We start from the raw sequence: 24,967 nt of genomic DNA on the forward strand, positions 1-24,967 counted from the left end.
TCAGAAAAGCAACCAAAAGCAGGAGAAGGGTGGTTTTGTCATTAGGAGGCTGGACCAGGACACAAGAGACCCAGGCTGAGTTCTCAGGGCTGCCGCAGGCTCCCAGGGTCCATCTCACAAGCGCTTTGAGAGATCTAAACCAAGATGGTGCGAATGTAGATGTCTCGGTGCCACACGAGGAGCACCGAGCACACAGACCCCAGTGCCTCGCCAGCACCCGAAGGCTGTTGTGTTAGTGGGTTGCTGTGGGACTGTAGCCCTGCCTGTCTGCCAGGCCCTTCAGTACCATCACAGTGGGCAGGACAGATGGCGGGAGGCGGCAGGATACTCTCGGGGACGGGGACGGGCTGTCTGGAGCGTGGGCAGTGCAGGACACACGCGTCACGGTGCCCGTGCTCCCGTTGCTCTTGCGTGGGTACGAGCAGACTGAGGTTTGCGGGACGGTCCGTCAGACAGCTTTCGCCAGCGTGACATTGCCTTATGAAAACACTCCGCAGCCCTCACAGACAGCACTCTGTTGTCCTGGGAAGCTTAAAAGATAACATCATGTGGTCGCCAGCTAATGTTTCTAACTGACGCTTTATGTTACTTGCCGCAGCTTTGCTAATCTAGCGTTTCTGCCTGACCCGTCCAGTTGGCACGGGCTCCAGGCACAGACAGCAGCACCCTCCTTAGACCTGCCCCCTCCCGCCCCAGGCAGGACCCCCGGCAGCGTCTCCATCACATATTTCACCAGTGCCCAAGCCCCATCATCTGCTTGGTGCAGAGACCTCCTTTGCCACATCCTCAAGCACTTCACACGTGCTGCAGAATGAAGCACTTTGACACTGGAAGAGGCTGCCCAGGGAGGTGGTGGAGTCACCATCCCTGGAGGTGTTTAAGACTCGTTCAGATGTGGTGTTGGGGGATATGGTGTAGGGGAGAACTTTGTAGAGTGGGGTTGGTGGTTGGACTTGATGATCCCAAGGGTCTTTTCCAACCTAAATGATTCTATGATTCTATGAAGCCATTCCCCACCACCACCTTTGGGTTGACCTGATGGGGCATGAGGGACCACTTGGCACGTTGGCATCATTCCGGGTGGTCCAACTCAGTCAAGAAACGCTTTAGGCTACAGACATCAAGCCATACTTGACCCCTTTTTGCGACACACGGGTTAAACCATCAGTATCAGCACCATGGCTCCAGGTAGAAAAACATGTTTCAATACCAACTTGTGGGCAGTTCGAAGTCCTGTCACACTGGGCAGATTTCAGTGGGTCGACTGATGGAAGCGAAGACAAGGTCTGTTAGAAATGGGTTAGGGCATGCTAGGAAAAACTTACTATCACTCCTAGGTAGCTTATTTTTAAGGCTGGGGGGGGGGGGTTGCCATATTTTTCTACTGTTGTTCCAGCAAAAGCTGTTGCTTTTTGACCAGAGTTTCCACCGCTGCAATCATATATCCTAATGGCCTCTGATACCAACAGACCTTCTCCCACACGCTCAACCTGATCGCAGTCTTCAAGGTACTCTTAGACCTGTGATGAAAAACACTCACAGGCACTAGATGCTGCTATTAACAGTGATGAGAATAATAATAGCCCTAAAAAACCCTGCTAGGCATTTCACACTTTCAAGTTGTCCAGTCTTCACCCAAAGTCTAGAATTTGTCACAATCCCTTTCCACATGCTATATGAACAAAAATGTATGATGACAGCCGACGAGGGAGAAGTATACCTAATAAAAATAACGTACGACAATAGCAGTGACTGGCCCAAAGAGAAGAGAGTGCTATTATTCCTTCCCCTCCCGTAGAGCTTCTCCCCCCTTGCAACGTTGCAGCTCCCTCTTCAAAGAGACTCAAAGAAAGTCAAAACAATGTATGGCCCGCTTCCATTTGCTATAAACGTCCAGAAACGCAGCCCAGACGACAATGCCAGGCTCCTGTCACAACTCTCTGTGTCTTCGGGAGGATATTTGACCTCCGAGGATAAGACTGCCCGGAAAGTCAGGGAGGGAGATTTCCTTTGCTTTAAAGCACAACACGACTTCACCCACCTCGACGTCCTTCTCAGTGACTTCTGCTGGCCTCCCTAGGGCCCCCTGTTTCAGCACATGAGATCTCCTGGCCTGGGACAGGGGACGGGTAGCTTGGAGTTAACTAAGTTAACTTTAGCCAGGCAGTTAAGCTTCCCCTGAGAGCCCCCAGCAGAAGCCTGGTGCTGCCGTCTGTCCCCGCCGCCAGGATTTGAGCCTGGCTGAGCTGCTCCCATCCCGCCACACGCCACTGCTCGCGCGCGAGGCTTAGCTTCCTTGGTGACCCACGGAGAAACACTGCCCTGCACCATCCAAAGAGCGGGTGAGGGTCTCCAGCTGCGCAGCCGCACATCGCACGGCTAAATTTGCCTCTCGCTTCCCTTCCGACGCGTGCTCGCCCCGCTGGGGAAGGAGCAGACAGCGGCTGCGCCCCGCGGGGAGACGAGAGGGAGATCGGGAACTCTACGCAGGGAAGCGCGAGCCACCGCCGAAACGACAGCGGGGAGAGGGCAACGCGTGTGTCCGAGGTTGCGGGCTGTCAGAACTCTTTGGGATGCCCCCACAAGGAGGGGGAGACTCGGGGAAAGCTCAGCCATCACCCCATCTCGTCTTTGGCTCTCTTCACGTCGAGAGGTGAAGCACTCACAGCCCTTTCTTCATTTTCATTCAAGCCCAGCTGTCTCTCGATTTTGCGAAATCATTATAAAGCCTCCAACCCCTCAGAAATGTGCCCCTCCCCGCCAGTCTGCCAGCCAGGATTCAATTAATATCAGGCAATTTAAACTGAATTAAAAGCTCTGGCGCAAGGCTCCGTCCTGGTTTAACTTGGCCAGCATCACACCACACCCGCATTTCGATTAACGCGAGTTTGAACACAGACACGGCCCTTAACGCAGCGGTGAGAGCGAGGCAAAGGTTAAGCAATGAAAATAGCACGAATAAATAAAAAGGCAGCGGCCCAGCAGGATAAGGACCCGCTGACCTGGCAGGCGCACACATTGCTGCCAGTTTCATGCCCTCTTTGGGACACAGGCACCCTGGGAGGGAGGACGACCTTACAACGGCGCGGGGCGAAGGGAGGGGGGACACTGGGGTTTACTGCCTTACAAACGCCGAGAGGGACCAGGGATCACTCCGTCGGACGAGTCAGAAGGAGCAATTTATAATCAAGCCCCTCACCGAAACGTCAGCGGTGCTAACGGATTACAGCTTCTGCTTGCCCAGGTGGAAGGGTTTTGGAGCGTCGGGGTATAAATGGGACCCCAAGCGGCACAAAACCTTCCTGCGGGTCCGTGGGCGGTGGGTGCTCCCGTCGCACGCTCCAAGCAGCGCGTCGGCAACTCATTCTGACCCCGCGGGGTCCAGTGGCGTTCCCAGTAGCCGAGGTACACGGTAGCTTATCCTGCCTTGCTCTAGGGAGCCCAGCTTATCCCGTCAGAGCTTTTGTATTAATTTACCATGAGATAAAGAATGGGCTCATCCCGTGGCTGGTCCCACTTCACCCCCGAAGCTGCGCCGCTGCCATTGCCGGGGGCTCTGCTCCTCTGGCAGCCACACGGGGTTTGACCAGATGGGTTCCTCCAAAAGCAGATCCCCCAGCGTTTGTCTTTCGGACGGAGCTTGTGAAGGAGAAACAAAAACCAGGGTGACCTTGGCTGCATCCCCGGTTCCTCCTGCTTTTTCCTGGCTGGGGCCTGGGAGCGAGCTCTGAACTCCACGAGCCAAACGCAGCACCACTTACCGTGGAGTAACCTGGATTTCAGTCCGTTAAGGACACGGCCCTGGGGGAGTGTGAAAGGGAGCCCGAAATATTACACAAAGATACAGAAACATTCCCAGCTATGATCATCAGCTGCGGGACCAAAGCAATGGGATGGTGTAAAGTAAACAGACCAGAGCTGGGTTTATTAGAGCACGTTCCCTTTTCTAGGTATCTTATGCTAATGCGCACAGAGATCTGGGAGATAGGAACACTTTGAGGACTGTAAAAGGAAACCGGCAGACAGCTATTAACAGAGGAAAAATTCACAGGTACCCAAAGCTTGGGCGCAGGGACGGGTTTTATTACACGCAGAGGGGTTGGCAGAACACCAAGTTTCTATTCTAACATGTGTATGAATTTATACCTGCACGTGTGTGTGCGTGCACGGACTGCAGCATCAACCGCAAGAGAGACGAAAAAGGGAGAATTCAATACACGAGCTACAAAACGCCCTTCAAAGTCATTTCTAACAGTGCCTCTGTGCTGAGGAGCGTTACTGGGACACAAAGCAGGCTGAAAGCCGTAAGGCTGAGCCCAAAAAGACGCCGGGTTCCTCCGCGCAGTCGGTGCGTGTGCGTGGCTGTGCAGCGGCGTAGGACACAAGCCGTGTCCTTTGCCTGGGAGCTGGATCTCCACAGCATCCGTCCCTCTGACCGCCGGGGCAGTTTTGTTAAGATCAGTGAGAAAACTCCGTCTCCGCCCTCACCTCCGGGTGAGACACACGGAGCAACGTACCGCAAGCGTTCCCAACTGGAGAAATGAAAAGGGATACGTAAGGAATCTAGGGCAGCTCTGCTGACGATACAACAAGCCCCGCAGCAGATAGTCAGCCTCCAGAGGGGAAATCCCAGGTGCCAGGGATGACTCCAAAGTATTCCCCAGGGATTACGCACAATTTAGCCTAAGCTCAGCTAGAAAAACCTTTGCGAGGCAGCTCTGCTGCCTGCCAGGGATGGCTGTCACAGCGGCCCCACGGCACAGGCCAAGCAAGTTCAAAGGTCCCCTCGCAGGAAATCCCGCTGGAGACACCGATGAATTTCTTCCTCCAGGCCCCTGATGGGTATTTCAAAGCCATACCTTTGAATTCTGACAACCTTATAATGAGGTGAGCGAGGTCCGACCCGGGCGAAGCAAACCAGAGGTGCGGAGTGCCGAGCCCACAGGCAGGTGCCCCCAGAGCTTTTCAAAAGGGAATAAAAAAACCCGAAGACTTTTGCTGGCTTTCCTTCAACTCCCGCACTAGAGCAGAGGTGACTATCGCGGATGCCAAACACAAAGCGTCCCCTGAGGTTTTATATACCTTGTTTGCCCTTCTTCCCCCCCCGCCGCCCCTGCCCTTGCAGTTCTGCTCTCAGAGCAGTGCCTGGATCTCTCTCGCATCTTCTCTCACATTATTTATAATTCTCATCTGAAAAAGGAGGAAAAAAATCTGTGATCTGAGCCTGCCTGCCTCTCACCAAACCATCGCAGTAAATTTTTCTCCATCCTTATGCTGCCAGCGGAGCAGCGTTCACAATCATCTCACTTTTCTCTGTGCAGGCTATACCCTGGTAAGGATACTTTAGCAGCTGGGATAGAGCTCAAAATTGCCACATAACAAAAGATAATGGCACCATAGGCACGAAAAATGACTCAGGACACTTACAGTCATGAGCACGCGGCCGCGAGGATCCGTATGTTCGTTAATGGCATCTGACAGGCCATAAAGTCAAAGGCCACCGCGGTGCCTGCGAAGCTGCGGGCAGGGCGGCTTTGCTAGAAGGAGACGTGCTGAAGTCCCACAAAGTCGGGGTGGGCCCGGAAGGGACGCGCGAAAGGGGAGAGGTGGGAATAGGTGTTGGAACGGCATCCTGGGATGTGCCATCTTCAGCCCAGGCATGAGCTGTGCGAGGTGTCCGAGAGCAGCAAGGAAAGCCCATCGCGCTCACCTGATTGCTCTCCACCTGCCCACGCTGCTCCTTGGAGACCCCAAATCAGAGCATGCACACAGATACATCACCCGATGGCGCGTTTTCTAATTGCTAACCCTGTCTCCTCTGCTTCTGCTGCAGTTGCCTGTCCTGCGAAGCGACATGAGTCACAAGGGATCCCTCAGCAGCAACCCCGGCTCATCAAAGTAAGGATCTCCGTGGTGGGCTTCCTCCATCGCGCGGCTGGCACCACCCAGGGGGATGCTCCTTGTGGTCCCACTTGCCCCCCCGCAAGTCCCTGGTGTTTGTTTCACCCTTCCTGGGCACCTCACAAGCTGTGGCCGTAGCCAGCATCGCTGCCCCACACCTCACAGGCCTGGTGCGTTGTGGCTCGGTAGTGCCATGTTAGGTGCAGAGAGGAGAGGGACACCAGGAGCCCATGGTGGCTTCCTGATGGAGCCAGAGCCACCAGTTCACTCCCTCCTTCCTGCACGCTCCTGGTCTCCAGAGAGCACCACGAACCACTGCCTGCCCTCAGGGGGACATGGTGACAGAGCACAAAGGAGCCACCGGCCACCCTCTGGCTCACTGCACCGTGCAGGACAGCCCGACCACAGCGCCCAAAACCCTGAGGTCCCGCTTTGATCCTCCCCTGCCAGGCCTGAGCCGGAGAAAACACTGTTATCTCCTGGCCACACACTCCTACACACAACCCAGGCATGGGGGGTGGCCCTAGAGGGGAGGTAACCCATGCTTAGAGACCTGACGCCCCGAAACTCAAGTATTTACACACAATTATGTCCTTCCACATTTTTACATGGGACATGTTCTACATCTGAGCATCTGCCTTCAAGGAGTACACCTCAAAAGGGTCCATTAATAAGGGATCTTCATCTTGGCACTTAGACTGCCTCCGGTTGAGGTGGACTCAGGTGTAACGTGGAGGGGTCTCCATTTACCTGCGCCGCTCCCTGAAACAACCCCGCTTATCGCACACTGGGAGCCACTGGCCTTCCAAGAGCCCCTCCAGAAGCCATGTCCTTCCAGGGGACACCGTGTGCGAAGGTAACTCTAGTGGGGACGGGCCTAGATGGGCTCCTCTGTCTCCTGTTTCCAGCTGCTGGGTTCAGTGACATGTGCCGGCGGTGTGGATAACAGCTAGGGTTGCAGAGGCAGCCGCCGGCACAGTCGGACAAGCAAATAATTTTGCCTGGTAATTCGGAGTCGCACCGCGTCTGATGGACGTGATGAAGGGGACGGGGCTGGTCGCCCTCGGGAGAGCTGCAGACGCGAAAGCAGATGTTAAAAAGATCAGGGAGGTGATGGTTTCTTTGTACCTTCTCTCTTTGGCAGTGGCAGCATGGGGAAAGCGGACGGAGCCGCCAAGCTGAGCGCAAAGGACCTGTACGGTAAGTCATGCCCACAAACACCTCTAAGGTTTCCTGTCGCAAAAGCACCTCTGGAGATCTGGATGTAGCCGTCGGGGAGTTCCAAGCTGGAACTCAATCAAAGCCAGGCGAATCCAGGCCTCCACACGTAACAGGCTGGCCCGACGCGGCAGCACAAATGCACCTTACCTCTGTGCCACCGCCTCCCACGCCGGGCACAGCCGTGATTTGGTGAGGACAGACAAGCAGGACGTCGCTTCCCCTCGCCCCCACCCGTCACCCAGCTCCTCTCCAGTTATGTTAGCAAGATCACCTGATAAAGGGCCCAACAAAAGAGAGACTGTCCTCAGCAGGTTAATTATTATCCTCTGTTAACTACTCAGTGAACCATGAAAGCTCCGGCGCCCTTTGGAAGCAGAGGAATCAGCAGGAGGGTGCTTGTGCAGAGCCTGATCTGCAGCTTGTTTATAAACCACCCCGGCTCCAGAGGAGCTGCAGAAAACCTGTCGGTGTCAATAACGGTTATTCCTGATCACAGCAGCTCTCTCACCGTACCCCAGGCGCAGACCTGGCCCCCGGGGTAGGCAGAACAAGCAGAAAGTCGCGTGAGAAGTCACCCACCCTGCGTCACTCCCTGGATAAGAAGCCGGGGGTCTGCAAGCAGCTTTCGGGGAGTCCAAGCCTGCAAAGTGCCCCCGCCTGAGGGCTGCCCGTTTGCCTGGTCGATGCCTTCACTGGGTGGCAACAGGCCGTGTGTGCCCCTGGTTGGCGAGCTTGTATTTGATCAGAAACCCCCTTGGCAGCCACGAGGTGAGGGATGGTTTATTTGTCGCCGGTGTGTTTGTGACTTTGGTGCCCGAACGGTTTTGCCGGGAGGTTTATCGGTGTGGAGGGGCCGGGAGCAGCGTCCCACAAGCGACCCGTCTTGCCTGGGGAGAAGTGGGCGCCGGTGGGAAGGCGGGGGCTGCGCTTAGGATTAAACAAAGTCATCCTTAACTTCGGTTAGCTGCAAAAAAGTGAAATGTGGGAATAAAGGTAGAACAGGAATTTGGTGTTACTGGCCAGGGATGTGTGTGGCCTGGATGGTGCAGGACGGGCAGGTGACAAGCGGAGGTTTGAGCGGTGTCTGGAGATGAAAGGCCACATGTTAAGCTCAGAAAGAAGAGGAGGTGAGGATCCAAGAGGATGAGGGGTGGGAATGTTTGGGTGCTGCCCCACTGTGCCCCCAGGACTGCTAGTTCAGACGAGCTCCTCCTGCCTCTAACAGCATCACTGCTCTTGCTGCGCGCCCACAGCTCCCGCAGACCTGACCGGGGGCAGAAAGATTATAGTTGCAAGATAAATAGAGAACCACGTGAAAAATGAAACCGGGAGCCAAAAAAACCGCGTTGGAAACGCGGCACGTGCGCAGGTCGGCCCCCATGGGTGGAGGCAGCCCGGGCTCTGAGCCGCCGGGGTTTCGGGGTGGGATGGAACCTTTGGCGCGAGGCTGAGCTGGTGCCTCGGCACAGGGAGCGGGGACCACCCTGCGACGCCTCCACCGCAAAAGCTCGCAAAGGGAGAAGCCGACAAACTGCCTCTAAAACAAACACAGCTTCTCAAATAAGTCATTTTTCAACACCAAGTTACATCCTTTAAATTTTTTTGCACGGACACGCCCCAAAAGCAAATTTCACCGGGGATGGGACCTCTCTGACCAAACTCCAGCAAACCTTAAATGAGGACCGTACATCCACGGGCCAAATCCTCCAGAGGAGTAAATCAGCTGCCTGTCATTTCCCTGCCACCTCCGAAGCACAGTACGAGGTCTGCGGCAATTTGCCACATAAATCAGTGGCTCAGCCCAGCACCGCACCACTGCGCCCACAGGGTTTTCGCTTGGCAGGACTCGAAAGCCTCCCCGCTAATCCAGCGTGCCTCTCGCAAAGGACACTCAGCGTGTGTTACACCACTATTGAAACGCCTGGGTCCCCTTCGCACTCGGATCCTCCCTCCCCTAACATTAATTTCTGCTGTGAGCTGGCACATTTAGGGGTGGAGGGCAGGCAAGAACTAGAATTCCAGAGAGAACTGCGTTTCATAATGAAAGAAATCACCTCAAGCCGAGCTGGCCTTGATTATGTGATTACGATGCTGCTGAGGGACAGTCGGAGCTTACAAGGCTTTTCATGGTTCCATTTGAAGTGCTGGAGCGTGTCCAGAGGAGAGCGACCAGGCTGGTGAGGGCTCTGGAGACCAGGGCATGTGAGGAGAGGCTGAGGGAGCTGGGCATGTTTAGCTTGAGAAAGAGGAGACTGAGGGGAGACCTCATTGCCCTCTACAACTCCCTGAAAGGAGGGTGCAGAGAGGTGGGGGTTGGCCTCTTCTCCCAGGTGAATAACGACAGGACCAGAGGAAATGGGCTGAAGCTGCAGCAGGGGAGGTTTAGGTTAGATATTAGGAAGAAATACTTTACTGCAAGAGTGGTCAGGCACTGGGACAGCCTGCCCAGGGAGGGGGTTGAGTCACCATCCCTAGAGGTGTTCAAGAAACGTCTCGATGTGGCACTTCAGGGCATGCTCTAGTGGCAGAGATTGTAGGGGTTTGTTTGGGGTTTTTTTGTGTGCGTATGGTTGGACTCGACGATCTCAAAGGTCCTTTCCAACCATGAAGATTCTGTGATTCTATGATTTTTCTCCAGCATAATCAGGCTGGACCCTCAGCCAGCGTAGGCTGCCAGGCCTCCAAAGAAACGAGCGTAACAACTCCCAGACTCAGAGCCCAGAGACATCTACTGCGTTTAAAGCTCGCTGGGTGATACCTTTCCATCAGCTGTGGCTCAGTGCACACGGATGGCCAAATATTATTCCTAGGCGAATGAGGCCTTGGTTTTAGCTTTCTTCCGAGGATGTTTTTTGTACAGTAGAGCGTCTCTCCCCACTACGCAGCATGGGAGGAAGGGGGGCATGGACTGAACCATTAGTTCAGGTTCTAAATGCTAACCCAGCCTGACCCTTCCTGGCTGGCCTAACATGACAGGAGTGTCAACTGCGGGGACACGACTGCTACCTGATGGCCAAGGTGTCCCCAGGGACTTCTGGCAGTATTAAAGCCACCTCAGGTGAGGCCCTGGAGGGCGATATTTAGAAGCATCGTGGTGAGGCTGAAGCAGAGCAGCAGCTCCAGGCTGTGCCCAGAAAGTCAACTGGGTGACAGAGGTGGGGGATCCGCTCTGGGGGGTTTGAGGACGCAGTGTGAAACTCACAGGGCCACGCAGGTCCGCGCAGGGCACAGCCTCGCGGCTGCTGGTGGTGGGGAAGGTGGCTGTGCTGGTGTCACCCTTGGCCTGCTGCAATTGCCTTGGTCATCAAGTACATGGCACGCCACCATGTCTTCTTCACTGTGGTAAGCACGGAGGGAGGCAGAGAGATAACCAAAGTCACCAGGGAATCCTGCACAGAAATTGGCTTAAAGCCCTGAGATCCCTTCCCCTGGCTCCATCCCTACCAGAGCTGGATACACTTTCTAGGTGTTCAGTTCTCCTCGGTGGAGTTTCCTGGCTGTCACGGGAGCAGGATACTCATCCTTTCCTCCCCCCTTAGCAAAACGGCATCACATTTGCTCAGCTCCACATTCTGGAAGAGTCCGTGGCTGCCTGCACGGTGCGAGCCCCGGCTCCGCCAGCAGCGGGGGGAATGGCTGGCACCTATCAGGTTGCCGCCTTACTCGATGCACAGCAACCAGCTGAATAAACGTTAATGCATACCATAAATAAATTAAACCGCTTCTCCGCTTACTGGCGTCTGCTCTGAACCTGGATGAAAGGCTGTGGGGGGGAAGAAGCCAAGGGAAGGGCTGGAAGGAAGCGTTTCTGCATAGCGCTTTCCACAGCTGGCCTCTGCCACCGCTTTCCGTGGTGACACCCAGGTGGATTCCTGCAGGCGCTCACCTAAGGTGCTTTGGTTGTCGATCGTGATGTCTCTCATGATGGATTAGGATGTGAGAAGCTGCATAAAGCCGAGGGCAGTTTAATGACTGCAGTGGATTTCTCATGGGGCTGCACGAAGGAAATGGCTCTGCAGCAGCAGCGTTCAGATCTCTTTGGGTACTGTGTCTGTCCCTGCGGTGCTCAGACGCCTTCCAGCGCCTCCGGCCAACTCCTTGGCTCTCTTTGCCTCTCATTTCAAGCGTTGGGGCGCAGAAGCGCCCGCAGGTCCGACACCAGGCGGGTCCCAGGGTGGGACGCGGAGGGGCCCTGCAGGGGTGTGAGACACCAGCCTGGCCGGAGCGCAGCGCTCCTCTCGCGTCCAAGCCTGCGAGACCCAGCCAACTGACTCCAACCTGCCCACCCCACCCCGGAGACGCTCATTTCTGGGAAAACACAAAACTTGTCAAGGTACAGGGCTGGAAAAGGGATTTTGGAGCAAGAGAAATTGCCTGTAGCATGAGTTAGGCTGGAGAGAGGTGGCGCTGAGCAGCAGCAGTCGCGATCACTTGACACTGCACACCCCCAGTAACCCGAGACAGGCTTTGGCGCCGTAACAAGACACGGGGAACTAAGACAAAGAGAAGAGCCATTCCCACCTGCCCGGCGTGGCCTTGGACAGCTATCATCTGCCTGGGGAGCCGCGGGGAGAGAGACTCCACCGGCGCTGGCTGCACCCACGAGCTGCTTGGCAGAGGCCGCTGGCCCTGGCTAGGCAGAATACAGGGATGGCAAAGGAGTAAATTACGTTTAACGGTCGTGAACCAACACCTGGGGGTCTCCACAGACCTCCCTTGGCTCCCAACAGGGCCTCCAGCCCCCAGACACGTGGGGAAGTCTCCGAGATGAGACTCGCCAGCCCCCAGCACGGTCCCCAGGCTGTCATTCCTCGCTGCCGACTCTCCCGCCCCCTCGCTCACACCCTTGGGGTTGCTGCTGCGAGATACCCGCCACGGGCAAGAGTTGTGCCAACTCAAGAATTGCCCCAAAAAGCAGAAAGACGGGAACATTGACTTGAAACAGTCTTGCTTTCCCTAAAGCAGCACTGTAAATGTGCATTTCCTATGGATGGCTCCGCACGATGACCAACAAAAGGATCATTATCTACTATTAGTTATTACCCAAACCATGGGCTTGTTAATTATTTCAGCTGGAGGCCACGTGGCAGTGACACAGTTATCAATGGGAGCACTGAGGTGCTGTTCCTTCCCCACAGCCCTCTAGAAGAGGGTTTGTGCTCGGATTTGACACACACTGGTATCTTCTGCAAGACACAGCCCTGGCAGGAGGCTGAGACCGAGCTTACTCAGCTACACGGTTGGGTCGAGAGGACCGTGCCCGTGCCTAAACCCAAGGGGATCTGGGCAGCATCTGCACGATGCTACTCACTGTTGTGGCCCTCAGATGTAGATAGATCCTCTGTGTCTTTCAGCAAAGGCTAGAAATGGAAAGCACTTGGGTTCATTGAGACGATTTCTGAGGTTCAGTGGCTCGGTGGGAAGGCCAGGAGTTTGGTTTTCGGGAGTCTGACTCATCTGAGACGTCAACCCGCGCCCTGAAGCAGGCCTGCTTTGCCATCAGTAAAGCAGCGATTTATCCAGCAATTCTGGATAAAGCAGCTTTGCACCCGACTGGCTGAAGAGTCGTTTGCTTTAAAACTATTGTCCGACAGGATAGTGAAGTCTGAGATCCAGCAAAGATCAAGACGCCTTGCCATAGAGAGAACGAACCACTTCCCTCGGACTGCCCTGCAGATTCCCGTTTGGGAAATCACAGGGGGACGGAGGGAACTGGTGCTGCCCACAGAGGTACCGACCTAACTGGGATTTCCCGGGTCCAGCGTTGCCTGTACGTACAGCTCCCCCAGAGCTCTGCTCGCCCAAGATCTCCAGAGCACCGGACGGGGCAGACGGACACACAGCTGTGTCCGTCTCCAACCAGCTGCACAACCACGGCCAACACATTTCCCCCTCGGGCACTGCTCTCCCCTGCTCCTGCCCTTTGGCGGGACGCGCTGAAAGCTGCTCGGAGGAGGGACTGTCCCTGGATGCGTTTGCCCAGCGCAATGGGGGAGTGACAGGGAGCCCAAGTGCTCCTGCGGTGGGTGAGGCGAAAAGCAGTGCACTTTTCCCGCGTGCGGTCGCTCTTTGCCCGCCCCAAGAAAGCCCTGGGCAGTGGTGATCACAGGGCCGAGTCAGAGCGGTGCCCGAGACGTTGATTCCCCGTCTCCTCTGCTGCCAGCCTTGAATAACTCCCTTGTCCTCCCCCGCGGCTCCCTTGGTGCCATTTCAGCTTCTTTCTTCACGTCCCCTTTCCCACCCGAGATTCCAGCTTCAGATTACCCCGGCTCCCCTCCGACGCTGCCTTGTGGGTCGCCCTTTTATTCAAAGCCTCGGACATTTAACACCCCGACTGGGAACAGGGCTGGAAGAAACGGAGGAAGGCAGCATCGCTGTTGGTCCCTGCAGACCAACACCCAGCGGTGGGTCAGATGAGGGACCCGTAGGCTCAGCTCGGCCCTGCCTGGAGCTACTGGGAGGAGCGGGCTGTGCTCCGGGTGCTGCTGGCTGGGCTCAGCCCTCATGTCCCCGGCATCGCAGGGCTTCGGGACAGCAGTTAGTGACGGGGGGCTGCAGAGAGGGACCTGCCACCTCGGCATCTCCAGTGACCCTTTTTCTTTGCCACCTCAAGACTGCTGAGCGCAGGTTCTCTCTCTCTGCTCAGAGGGTACTTACACGAGCTTTTTCTTAAATGGAAATGGGTTCTTGGCTATGCCCAAGTACCTCAAGAGCAAAAGCTGTGCTAGTTAATAGCAACAAAAGCAAAGGAAAACTTTTCATTATGAGTTTTTTTCATCTTCAAGTAAAGCAAATCCATCACTTTGTTTAATTAAATCAAGGTCCCCCCAATCTTACCAAGTGACATTCAAAAAAATGTTATTACCAGCTATGGGGAGTTGAAAAAACAACACTTTGGACTGTTTGGTGAAAAAAAAATCTGGCGTGTTTCTTCCAGCCCTGGTTGTAAAGGAAAGAAGGAACACCTCTACCCGTGCAGCTCCTCAATACCCCCATTATCTTGCGCTGAGCGGCCCCCGGGTGCCTGCCCAGTGGACCGTACGCTGCTGTACAGCCCTCCCCGCGCTCCCCGGCACGCCGGGCACAAACGGGCAGTGTTTCTTCATGTGCTCGGTCCTTGCACAACCCGGGAGGTGGGTCAGGTTTTTTATTTGCTCTTCTAGAGTGGGTTGTGTCTTCAGCTAATAAAACAGGAATGCGAGCACTTGGGTCTGAGCTAGTGGCAAATATTAAGCATGCCGAGGAGGAATTTAGCCTCGTGACACCTACCAGCAGCTGCCGACACGCTATCAGTAAAGCGGCTCCCTGCCGCCACAGCCCATTCATACCTCTGGCTGTCCCCAACCTCAATGAGAGCCTTTTCATTCACTTCAAGACTTTCCAGATCATGTATTAACGCGCCACCCGTGAGCAATAGCTGCCCCGTGCAAAGATTCCTGGCGTCACAGCCACCGATAGAGACAAGCTCTGGCAGCTCAGAAAGTACCATGGTGCTAACAGGAAAACCAGGGAGCTCGATGCTTCATAAGAGGCTGCAAAGATGCTTGTAAAACCGCTGCCATCCAGCGTGACCTGGACAGGCTGGAGAGCCGGGCAGAGAAGAACCTCATGAGGTTCAACAAAAGCAAGTGCAAGGTCCTCCACCTGGGGAGGAAGAATGCTAAGCACCAGTAGAGGTTAGGGGTGGACCTGCTGGGAAGTAGTTCTGAGGAGAAGGATCTGGGGGTCCTGGTAGACCGTAAATTATCCATGAGCCAACAATGTGCCCTTGTTGCCAAAAAGGCCAATGGAATCCTGGGCTGCATAGGGAAGAGTGTGGCCAGTAGGTCGAAGGAGGTCATTCTCCCCCTCTCCTCTGCACTAGTGAGGCCACACCTGGAATACTGCATCCAGTTTGGGGCTCCCCAGTTCAAGAGGGACAGGGAACTGCTGGAGCGGGTCCAGCGTAGGGCAACTAAGATGATTGAGGGACTGGAGCACCTCCCTTATGAGGAAAGGCTGAGAGAGCTGGGACTCTTTAGCCTGGAGAAGAGAAGGCTGAGGGGGGACCTTATTATGGCATACAAGTATCTAAAGGGTGGGTTGAAGGAGGATGGTGCCGGACTCTTTTCAGTGGTTCCCAGTGACAGGACGAGGGGCAACGGGCACAGGTTAGAACATAGGAAGTTCCGTTCAAATACACGGAAAAACTTCTTTACGGCGAGGGTGACCGAGCACTGGAACAGGCTGCCCAGGGGGGTTGTGGTGTCCCCTTCTCTGGGGACTTTCAAGACTCGCCTGGACGCAGTCCTGAGTGATGTGCTCTGGGCAATCCTGCTCTAGCAGGGGAGTGGGACTAGATGATCTCTAGAGGTCCCTTCCAACTCTGAAGTTTCTGTGATTCTGTGAAAACAGAGCTCTCCCCGCGCTGGCCGGCCATGGGGACCCCCCAGCAGGGAAACCTCTGCAGCAGCAGCAGGGTCTGGGCCTGCAGGTACCTCCCCGTCGGGAGCAGCAGGTCTGTGCTGCGCCCAAAACCAGATCCTCGACTAACCCTGCAGGACCCGGAGCATCCTCCCACTCGGCGAGGAAGCAGGAACCTGTCGGCTGGGCAGAGCCCTGCTACCGCAGATGCGCGGTCAGGCCGCCAGATCAGATCAGATCTGGCCCCTCGCTCGGCTCCTGGGAATGGATGCTGTTTCGTAAGGCTGCTTTATAACGCAGGCCCGGCTAATTTGCATCACTGCCATTAGCATACAGAGGTATTTGCTGCTCTGTTTCTCTTCTGGAGGGTTGTGCCCTGACCTGTTGGTTTGGCACAAAGACTAGCTCATGCTGCACTGGCAGGTTACTATAAACAGCGTGTGCACTGCTAGATAACATATAGGTAATATAAAGAATTGGCAAGCTGCAGAAGGTAACATCCAAGACTTTCCTCAGGCTGTTCTAATGGACGTGGAGGCTGGGGATGTCGCTAATGGGATGGCAGGGAATCGAGGAGAGGTCCTTGGTCTGGTCCTGCCAACGAAAACAAACCTAAGCCCATGCATCTTGGGTTCCTTCCAGACTGCTTCGCATCGGCCGCGTCCATCCCCCACGATTTCTGCCGTGCCTTCTGCCCAGCAACGGCTGAAAACAAACAGGGGGAGGATCAGGGAGGATCCCATGTGATAAAAGCCGCTAATTAATCAGAGAAGGATGGACACGGAGGGGAGGCCGGGGCCTTCGCAGCTCTGCTGTGACTGGCTGCGCTCATCACAGAGGCACCTGTTTACACCACAACTGACTGTGGCCCCGGAGCCCAGCGAGAGCACGGGCGGGTTTTTGTCTGGAGCAGTGCAGAATGTAAATGGACAGAAAGAGATGGTATCTTGGGTCTGGGCTTTGGGAGCCAGCCTGTAGCAGCCTGCAACCCCCGTGCAGCCCAGCCCAGCACCACAGGCACTGGCCCCGCCAGCGGCAGGAGAGAAGGGCTCAAATTCCTACGAAACATCGGGAATACGCAGTGTCGCAGCAGTCCCGAGGCCTTCTGCCCTCTTGCAGACACTTAAGAAAATGCAAAAAGAGCAGAAAAATCCCTGCTGTAAGCCACTAACAGTCTGGGGAAAGCAGAATGTGGTGTGAGCACACCCCGTTCTGCCTGCGCACCCCATACGCAGAGGCAGAAGTATCTTCCGCACGGAGCTGTACGGTCGTACGGCCATACCTCGGCCGTTGGCAACCATAGGTGCCTTCGGCACGCCACTCGGCTAACAACTTTTGGCTATCTGCTGCAGGGTCAGGCAAGCTGAACCCCAGAGGAGCCCGTTTCCCTCCTCCCTAGGCTGATGTTCCCCACCGTGAATATTCACAGCCTGTTTTGGAAGCCGTCGGCAGAGGCAGGGCCCAAGCCCAGGGTCCCCTCGTTTGGTACCTTACCTCTACGGCCACCCCCTCTCCCACCCTTGAGCCCGACTGGTACGTTGTCCTGGGGATGCTCTGCCCCACTGGCTTGGCGGAGGCCATGCACGAGGAGAGACAAGCCGGCTTCTGCCCTCCTCCGTAATGCTCTACACCCCGAGGGACTTTAACCAAGTTATTTCAACTCAAAGCCGGTCCCGGCGGGCAGAATTTATCCCGCTGGCCGATCTCTTGTGCACACAATCCGCCGGGCTGAAGGGAGTGTTCACAGCCACGTCCCAGCTCCCTGCAGAAATGGGTGTCGCATGGAAATGGGGAGGGAATTTGGCACAAAAGATGCAGTTTGGCTTTCTGGACCGAGCTGATACCCCCGTCCCTCTAGGATGTGCATCGGTCCTGCTTTTTCCCCCCCCCTCTCATTTATTACTCTCTTTCATCCCTTCCGCTCCTTAACATAAAGCCAAACAGGACGCCCTCCCCTCCAGCCCAGGTTTTAGCCTCATCACGTGGGATTTCAGCCCAGCACCCGGTTTTGAGCCCTCGGGTAAAACCCACCTTGCTGCCCCTGCAGTGCTCTGAGCTTTTTCCATTTCCTGACGTGGCCGCTGGTGCCAGTGGGAAACATCATTCCCACAGCACTGTTTATCCGTAAGATATTGGCGATAGATAACGTTCTTTAGAGAACGGCTTTGCAGTTTTTCCCCGCACCTCTGGATACGAGGCGAGACCGAAGCCAGCTGGTCAGGAAAGGACTGAACAACTGAACTGAATTCGGATAAAGAACCGTTTATAGGGTTTTCCCCCTGAAAGGGGTGTCTTAGGGCTCGTTGGACCAAATCCTTAGAGGCAAGAGATGGGACGATTTCCCACAGTGTGTGCATGCCCCACGTGGCATCCACGCTCAAGTCATTCACAACTTTCTGGATCACTCGTATCGTTCCTACAACGAGCGTTTGGGCTCAGCAACGGCGCAACTGTGGATTCCCCATCCTTGCTCTTTAGGCCACAGCAGCGGGTCGCACCAGTCACCTTCCTCCAGGTGAGACGGGATCCCCGGCGCTATCAGGGTTTTTTTGGTTGCCAGACGCCAAAAGCAAGGGACGAAGCCGTATTGTTCTCCCATCTCTTTGGCTCTCTTGGCAGACGGAAGGGGGAAAAGTTCAGTGGTGGTCACTGTGGGCTCACGCCAGCTTTTGTCACCTTCGGATGTTTGCTGTACTAGTGCCACGGCCCCGGAGCTCTCCTTGCCCTTTGCAGCCCAGCCCGCGCTAGATGCAAAGCGCCGCCCATTGCTGCAGCCTCTAAAGCCCGCGGCAGAGGATAATTCCTCTAAACAGACTGGTGTCTCAGCTTTGACAGCAGCTGCCGTCCAATTTAGGGAAAATCATCGCTATGTTCCGGTAATGCTTATTTATCGCATGAGAATAATGCAAATTCTACGCCTCCTGGGGCCAAGGGCATGGGTTGGGTGACACCTTGCCGTGCTCGGGTCCTTCTCTGTTGCAAGACGCCGTAGAAATGCAAAGTGCCCTGGTATGAGAGGTGTCAGATAAACCGGGAAGGAATTAGCTACCGCTGCTGACGTGCCAGCGTTCATCCATACAAAATTAAGCAGATAGAGGACAGGGCTCTGCAAAAGGACAGCGTGGGAGCCACCCGGGACAAGCGACCTGTCTTCGCAAGTCCTTTGTGGCCAAGGGAGGTCATTCGCCCAGCGTAAAGGATCCGCAGGGTCAACCAGCCAGGGACCCCCCTGCAGGCGTTGCTCTGTGCGTGGCACAGCCGGACCAGCCCCGCACAGCCAGAGGCGGACCGAAGCTAAGGCAAACAGTGACGCCGCCACAGAAAGGCCTGCAACGTTCCCCCACGTCGCTTCGAAGCTTCGAAGTAAACAAACCAAAAACCCCTCTTTTTTTTTTTTTTTTTTTTTTTTTTTTAAAGCACTCGCGCTTCTCAGATAGGCGTCGCCTCAGACTGACTATTTAACAATCCGCGGCCTGGATCTTTAATTCTTCCTGCGTTTAAAACGAAGCGCTAGGGAAGGAGATTTCAGCGTTCTGGCCCCCTGCTGTCCCCGGAAAGCCTGGCTGTGTTCAGGCCCCGTGGTTATATCCGCGGATGCCAGGAGGAAACACAAAAATAAAAGTTTCCATGGGTGTGGGGGCCAGGTAGAAGCCAAGGAGACAGGAGGGATTTCAGAAGGAACAGGCAGACACCTCCAAGAAAGGGACAGGGAAGAGAATGTGCAGAAACACCCCCTTCCTCGCTCTGGGCCGTCACTGGAATGGCATCCTGAGGCAAAATAGAGGCACTTTGTTCTAGTTCTGTGACTTTTAAAGGTAACGCAGAACTGCCCAGGGAGAATCAACAGAGGGAGGGGGGGCATCTGCATTGTCTCCCTGCCCCAGGGCTTGCCTCTGTCGCTGGGAAAGGCTGCAAATGGCTAAAGGGCCCTTTGGCCTTCCACGGGAACTTAACCCTGAGCGCAGGCGGTGGGAAGCAGGGGCTGAGCAGAGCTCTGAGGTCTGACAGGTCCCCAAGACTTCCGAGGGCTTCTCCAGACATTTTCTCAGAGGTGCGTGCCGAGATCTCCCCTGGTCGTGACGCGTGTAGCTTCTCCGAGCTTGGAGGATGAGGCAAAAGCGTCGGAAGGGTCCCCAGAAAGTCTGCAGCAACCAGATACAGCCCTGACCATTGCTACAGCTCCGTGGGCTGTTCTCCTACCAGCAAGCCGCTCTGGTTCTCCTACCACAACGCCAGCCTGCAGCCCGGTATGCCGTTCTCTCGCCAGAAACACAGACCTACGCTAGCCTCCCGCTGGAAGCCACGTCCCCCCCAGTACGCTTCCCTTCCTCCGGGACTACCGGCTCCCGACGCGGCTCTGCACCCTTCCTTTCAGGGCTGGAGACATTTGCCTGTCCGAATGTAAAAACTCTTTGTTTCCAGACCAACCGCTTTAGCCTTTTCCACTCCCTTTTTAAGAAGAAGGGGACAGGATGTCTTAAAATTCCAAGTTTGTCTCCATCCCACACAGACGCGGTGCTCTCATTTCCATTAGTGTCATCTATTTACACGAGAAATGCTTGGGGAGGAAATTGAGGTTACTGAGAGAAGAAAAAAAAAAAAAAAAAAAAAAAAGAAAAAAAAAAAGAGTTGCTCACACCAGACCCGAATCCCTGCGGCGCGTGTTGCCGTGTGCCCTACTCCAGACCTTGCCCCACATTTGAAGTAGGGCAGACTGCAATTAAAAACACGGAGCAAACAGAAAATGCCATTGACCCTTCAATGCGAGCCTAAGGTGGGAAGCGTCTGTGCCGAAATATTAATTAATTTACTCAAGGTCACGCTGGAAGCTAATGGCCGGGCAGGGTGCTGTGCTGGGTGTCTGAGGTCTTTCCCCCCTGAACTGTCCTCGTTCCACCTCTGACTCGGTGCTGGTGGTGTAAAAGGCAGGGGCTCGGAGACCCGCATTCTCCAGGAGAGCCTCTGCCAGCGTGCCCTCCCATAAACCAGTTCTGCCCGCGAGCAGCGGCCACCTCAGGGCTACCAGGAATTCGCCGCAGAGGCAAAGTGCAGCGCTGTGTGTTTTCAGGCACGGAGATTCAAGGTGCAAAGTACTCGGGTGCCAAGCTGATGGCACGCCTTGGGCTTAAAGAGCGCTAGAAAAGTGTTAAAATTAGAAATCAGCTTCTATCAACCCCTGCCAGGCTCTGAACGAAAGCGGCGGCGTCTCTTTTCGTGTTCCTTGTCTCTGGGCTGCCTCTGTACATCCAGCACGTCCTGCAGCCGCAGACAGGTTTGCTGCCGGCGCTCAGCCCTGCGTCTTCGGAGAAGTACCAAGCGGAGCTCAATTTAAAAGCTCCTCTCTGCTGGCCAAGGAGAAGGGTGACAAGCCCAAGCTAAATCGCAAGGAAAGCAGCCCTTCGGGCCAGCGCTTGTTCTGGAGAGACACCTGCTGGCAATGCCACCGAGCTCAGGGACACGCTCATCCTCCTTCCACAGAAGCCAAGGAGAATTCAAAGCCTAATGGAGATGCAAGGGGGATCTAGGGGAAAAGGTTCACGCTAACGAGGTGGAAACCCAAGCAAAAGCATGCGGCAAACCCGTACGTGCCCCAAGCCCCAGCATCCCGACTCCAGGCCCCCGTGTGTCCGACCAGCCTTTCACAGCCCAAGCCAGGGCAGTCCAGGGAGCGAGAGCGCCCGACAGACACTCAGCAAGAAAACACCGCAAAAGACCCGCACGCTTCCAATACACCTGAGAGGTTTGAACTCGTTCGGCCATAACCAGTTTTTAACCGCCCTCCCCGCCAGCTCTCTGATTTTAGGACAGCCGAAGAAACCCCCAATTCCCATTAGGTGTGAGCTAAATCAAAGCGACCCGAAACAGGAGCGTCGACAAGAGGCTGGATGGCTTGGCTCAAAATCCCATCCCATTCTAAGCAGGAAAAATCCATGCACGAAGCTGCACGTTACACGCAGGGGCACGCACGCTTGCGAGGAAGGACGTTTGCAGAAATCCTGGCAATCGGTGCCGAGGAGGCGTGTGCCTATAAGATATTTTAACCCCTGTCAATTCTCTGGGAAAGCAGCAGATTCAGGCCAGCTTCTCCATCCTTTGCGCAGGATCTACCGGCCCGCGGTTTGAATAACAGCTATTCAGGTGGGAAGTCAATACAAGGACATCTCCAGGACTAAGCTAAAGCTCCAAACTGGTGCTTTAGGGTTTGTTTTATGCTCTTGTCACAGCAGGACAACGTTCGCTGCGTTTACTCCTTGCTAGCACTCTTCCTGCATGCAAGGCTTAAAGGAGAACGGGCGTCAGAGATGACAAGTTACCCCCCAGCCAGCACCTGGGCTGTAATTCAGTGGCACGCCTTCTCCATCACTATCACCAGCTTCAGGAACCGCCGTCCTTTCCAATCCCGACCCCCATTTCTCCATCCCATTTCTGCAGCCCACTGACCCCTCCGCTGTCCCCGTGGGACAAGTCGACTCGAGCGAGCCCAGGGACAGGGAGGGCCGGGATGCATGGTCTGAGCTACTGTGGAGCCGCAGCAGGGGCAGGCAGCTGCTGGAGATGTTGTCCGTTCGCAGGAGTCTCGGTGATTCCTGGTAGCTTTGGAGAAGACGTAAAGGACAGGCTCAGGAGATCTTGTAGAAAATAACTCCATGGTTTGGGAGCAACCAGGGGACTGCACTTTCTTGGGGTGAAGTGGTCGGAGACCATTTTTGCTGGGATACAGTCAGAAGAGAAGGAAAAGGCTGTCAGAGCAGCACTGCTACAGTCACTACGTGTGTTGATCGTGCCAGCTTTCCCTCCCGTGGGTGCCCTGTACCCCTCCGTCCCACTTGCGGGACCTCATCCCACGCACAGACCCAAGGTGGGAGACCGCAGGGTGGGGAGGTGTGTGCCCCGTGCGCCCTGCCCTCCTCCCCTGCGCACCCAGCTCCTCGCCCCGACCAGCGCCTCGGGAGTCCGCCCACCGTCCCACAGCAACCGCGATAAGATACGCTTGTGAGGAGTCCGTTAACAAACGCGCAAACACCACAAAAGCAGACCGAGTGCTGTTGCCCTTGTTCTCGCTCCTGTCACCCACGCTCACTCCGGGTGTTCCTGGCGCAAGTCTCTTCAGACTCCCCTCTTTGTGCAGAGACTGGTAATTCCTCCAAGGATGAGCTTATTTGTCTTTGTTCTTTTCTTTCTGAGGGGCCAGGGCAGCTCCCTGCTCCCCATCCTTCCTTCCTCAGACACAGGCTGAAAAATTCCCTTCCTCGTCAGCCGCAGGCAGGGGCCCTGGCACGTGCCTTGGGCTGCCCTGGGTGGTCCCTGCCCCGCCAGCCCCCTGCACCGGCAGCAACGCCGCATCCAGGCACCGGCAGGAGCAAGGCTGTGCCTGAACACCAAGGGAGAGGAGGAGGAGAAGGGCCGTTGAGGAACGATGTTGGTGCCCTCAAAATGGGATAAACCAGCCCCGGACCAGCTATCACTCTTCCTTCTTTGGTGGCAATGCACACCCATCAGGCAACAACCTGCTCCTGGCCCTGCTGAGGGCGACCAGGGTACGGGGAGAACCCGGCTGACTTCCCCCAGCGAGCCCAGGTTGCCCACTCCTCGGGGCTGGGGCTGGGGCACTTCTCTGTCTGCAAAGCAACTTGTGCCTCACAACCCAGAGCAGGAAGGCGACGCTGTGGGACACCACGTCTGGCCGTATTGGGCACAGAGACACCGCTTCACAGGGGGAGACAACCACCATAGTGACTTCAACAGCACAACAGCAGCAGCAGAGAGGAAACAGTCATTTGTCTTTTAGGCAAGGGACAGAGAAAAAGAAAAAGCAAGACACCAGCAGTGGTAGAGCCAGAACTACCGCTCCAGCTCCTTCAGCCCCTTGAGCTGCGCCCATTTACCCCGAAGGGAAAGGATTTGCACAGAGGCAAACCGGGGGGAAACTCAGCGCACAGGCCGGTATTCGTCCTGCCGAACAAGCGAAAAGGATGCAAAACACCTGCAGTTTCAGAGGACAGCAAAAGGGAAAGTCAAACAAACCGTGGTGTCCCTAGGGAGGAGCTACATCACCAGCACCTTCGTTAGGCTGCTGCCCCCTTTCTCACATTTTTATCACCTTTGGGTGATAATTACCACCTAAAATTATCACAGACAGAGCCCTGGTTGCCCGTGGCCCGTCCACGCAGACAGAGGCATCACAGGATGGTCACTGCTCCAGCAGACCCTGCCCCTTCCCAGAGCTCCGTACCTCCTCCAGCCCCTCCAGTTACTGCCCTGCCCTCGCTCCGCTTTACATTCCCTTCGTTTCACTGTCCACACTTTGAAAAACAAACGCTTATCTTCAATTTTCCATCTTTTTTATTAAAAGAGAGTCACCTTCTTTTGATTACAGGGAAAGCTTCGATTTTCAGCAATCAAAAATATTACTGGTATTTCTTTCAAGACTTTGGGGAGCGTTATTCAATTAAAATGCAACATGCTGCTAAAAATACAAACTAAAGAAACAGTTCAGGAACTTCTACCCGGGTCTTGTACGACTTCACCAAAAAATTCAGAAACCGACTGAATGAGTTCCTACGAGAACATGCGTTTTCTAGGGGTCAGCCTCTTTAACGCGAAATTTGTTAAATGAGACCACATGTTCCGTGTTCAAAGAACAGGGGAAAACAAGAGAGAAACCAACATCCCGGAGAAGGCATTAAAGGGAGCTTTGAAGTAAACCACAACTGAACTAAGATTAGTATCTACGTCTGTAAAACACGAGGAGCCCTAATGTTGGCCGCGTTACGGAATGCCCTGTTGCTGGAGAGGACGGGATACTCTAACACAGGCCGTAAGAAAGACGAAAACATATAAAACTGCCATCGCGTTTTCTAAGCAAAGCAGAGATCAGAGGATGTCCTCTGCTGGCGAGGAAGAGGGTTTCAGTTTGGACGCTCCCAGATCACTCCACGCCTGGATCGTCACTCCTCTGCTGTTCAAGCGAAGTATTTATAAAGAATCCCTGGACAAAAATCAACTAAACAGCGAGTAAGAGCTGTCAGAGTAAATTCTTACAGGATTATAATCAAGAGCCTCGTGAAATTCCAAGCAATTTTTTCCCCAATTGCTCTTTATTGCCGCTTTCCAGTAAGAAAGGCGGGAAGTAAAGATTTGTTGCCTCATAAAAAAATACCGTACAAGAAAGGCAAGCTCTGGCTGGGCGGCCTTGATCCCTGCAGCCCTTCCCGTCTGGAACGCCCGCGCTTTACTGCGGCTGGCCGGGAAACGCAGGAAAGCAAACCGAAAACGTCACAGTAGTGCAGAGAGTTTCATCCGGAGAACGATTCAAAGGGCTGTTATGTCCAAACTGGTGGGTCGTGGCTGGATTTTTTTTTTTCTTCTTGCCACGTGCACGTCATCACCTTCTGCCAGCCCGCTCAAGGCACTCCTCACCTCCCCAGCTCCCTTCCAAGCG

General features: G+C 55.0%; 1 protein-coding gene across 1 annotated transcript in view; it reads left to right on the forward strand.

Moving 5' to 3' along the window:
• Positions 1-24,967, forward strand: part of EPS8L2 (EPS8 signaling adaptor L2) — a 71,221-nt gene that overhangs the window by 17,234 nt on the left and 29,020 nt on the right. Inside the window, exons 2-3 of the mRNA XM_063332979.1 lie at positions 5,834-5,898; positions 7,046-7,101. Of these exons, the coding sequence (XP_063189049.1) occupies positions 5,855-5,898; positions 7,046-7,101 (100 nt within the window). The 5' untranslated portion in view covers positions 5,834-5,854. The remainder of the gene's footprint in view (positions 1-5,833; positions 5,899-7,045; positions 7,102-24,967) is intronic.

The sequence above is a fragment of the Chroicocephalus ridibundus genome, chromosome 4, assembly GCF_963924245.1.
Source record: "Chroicocephalus ridibundus chromosome 4, bChrRid1.1, whole genome shotgun sequence".
NCBI lineage: Eukaryota > Metazoa > Chordata > Aves > Charadriiformes > Laridae > Chroicocephalus > Chroicocephalus ridibundus.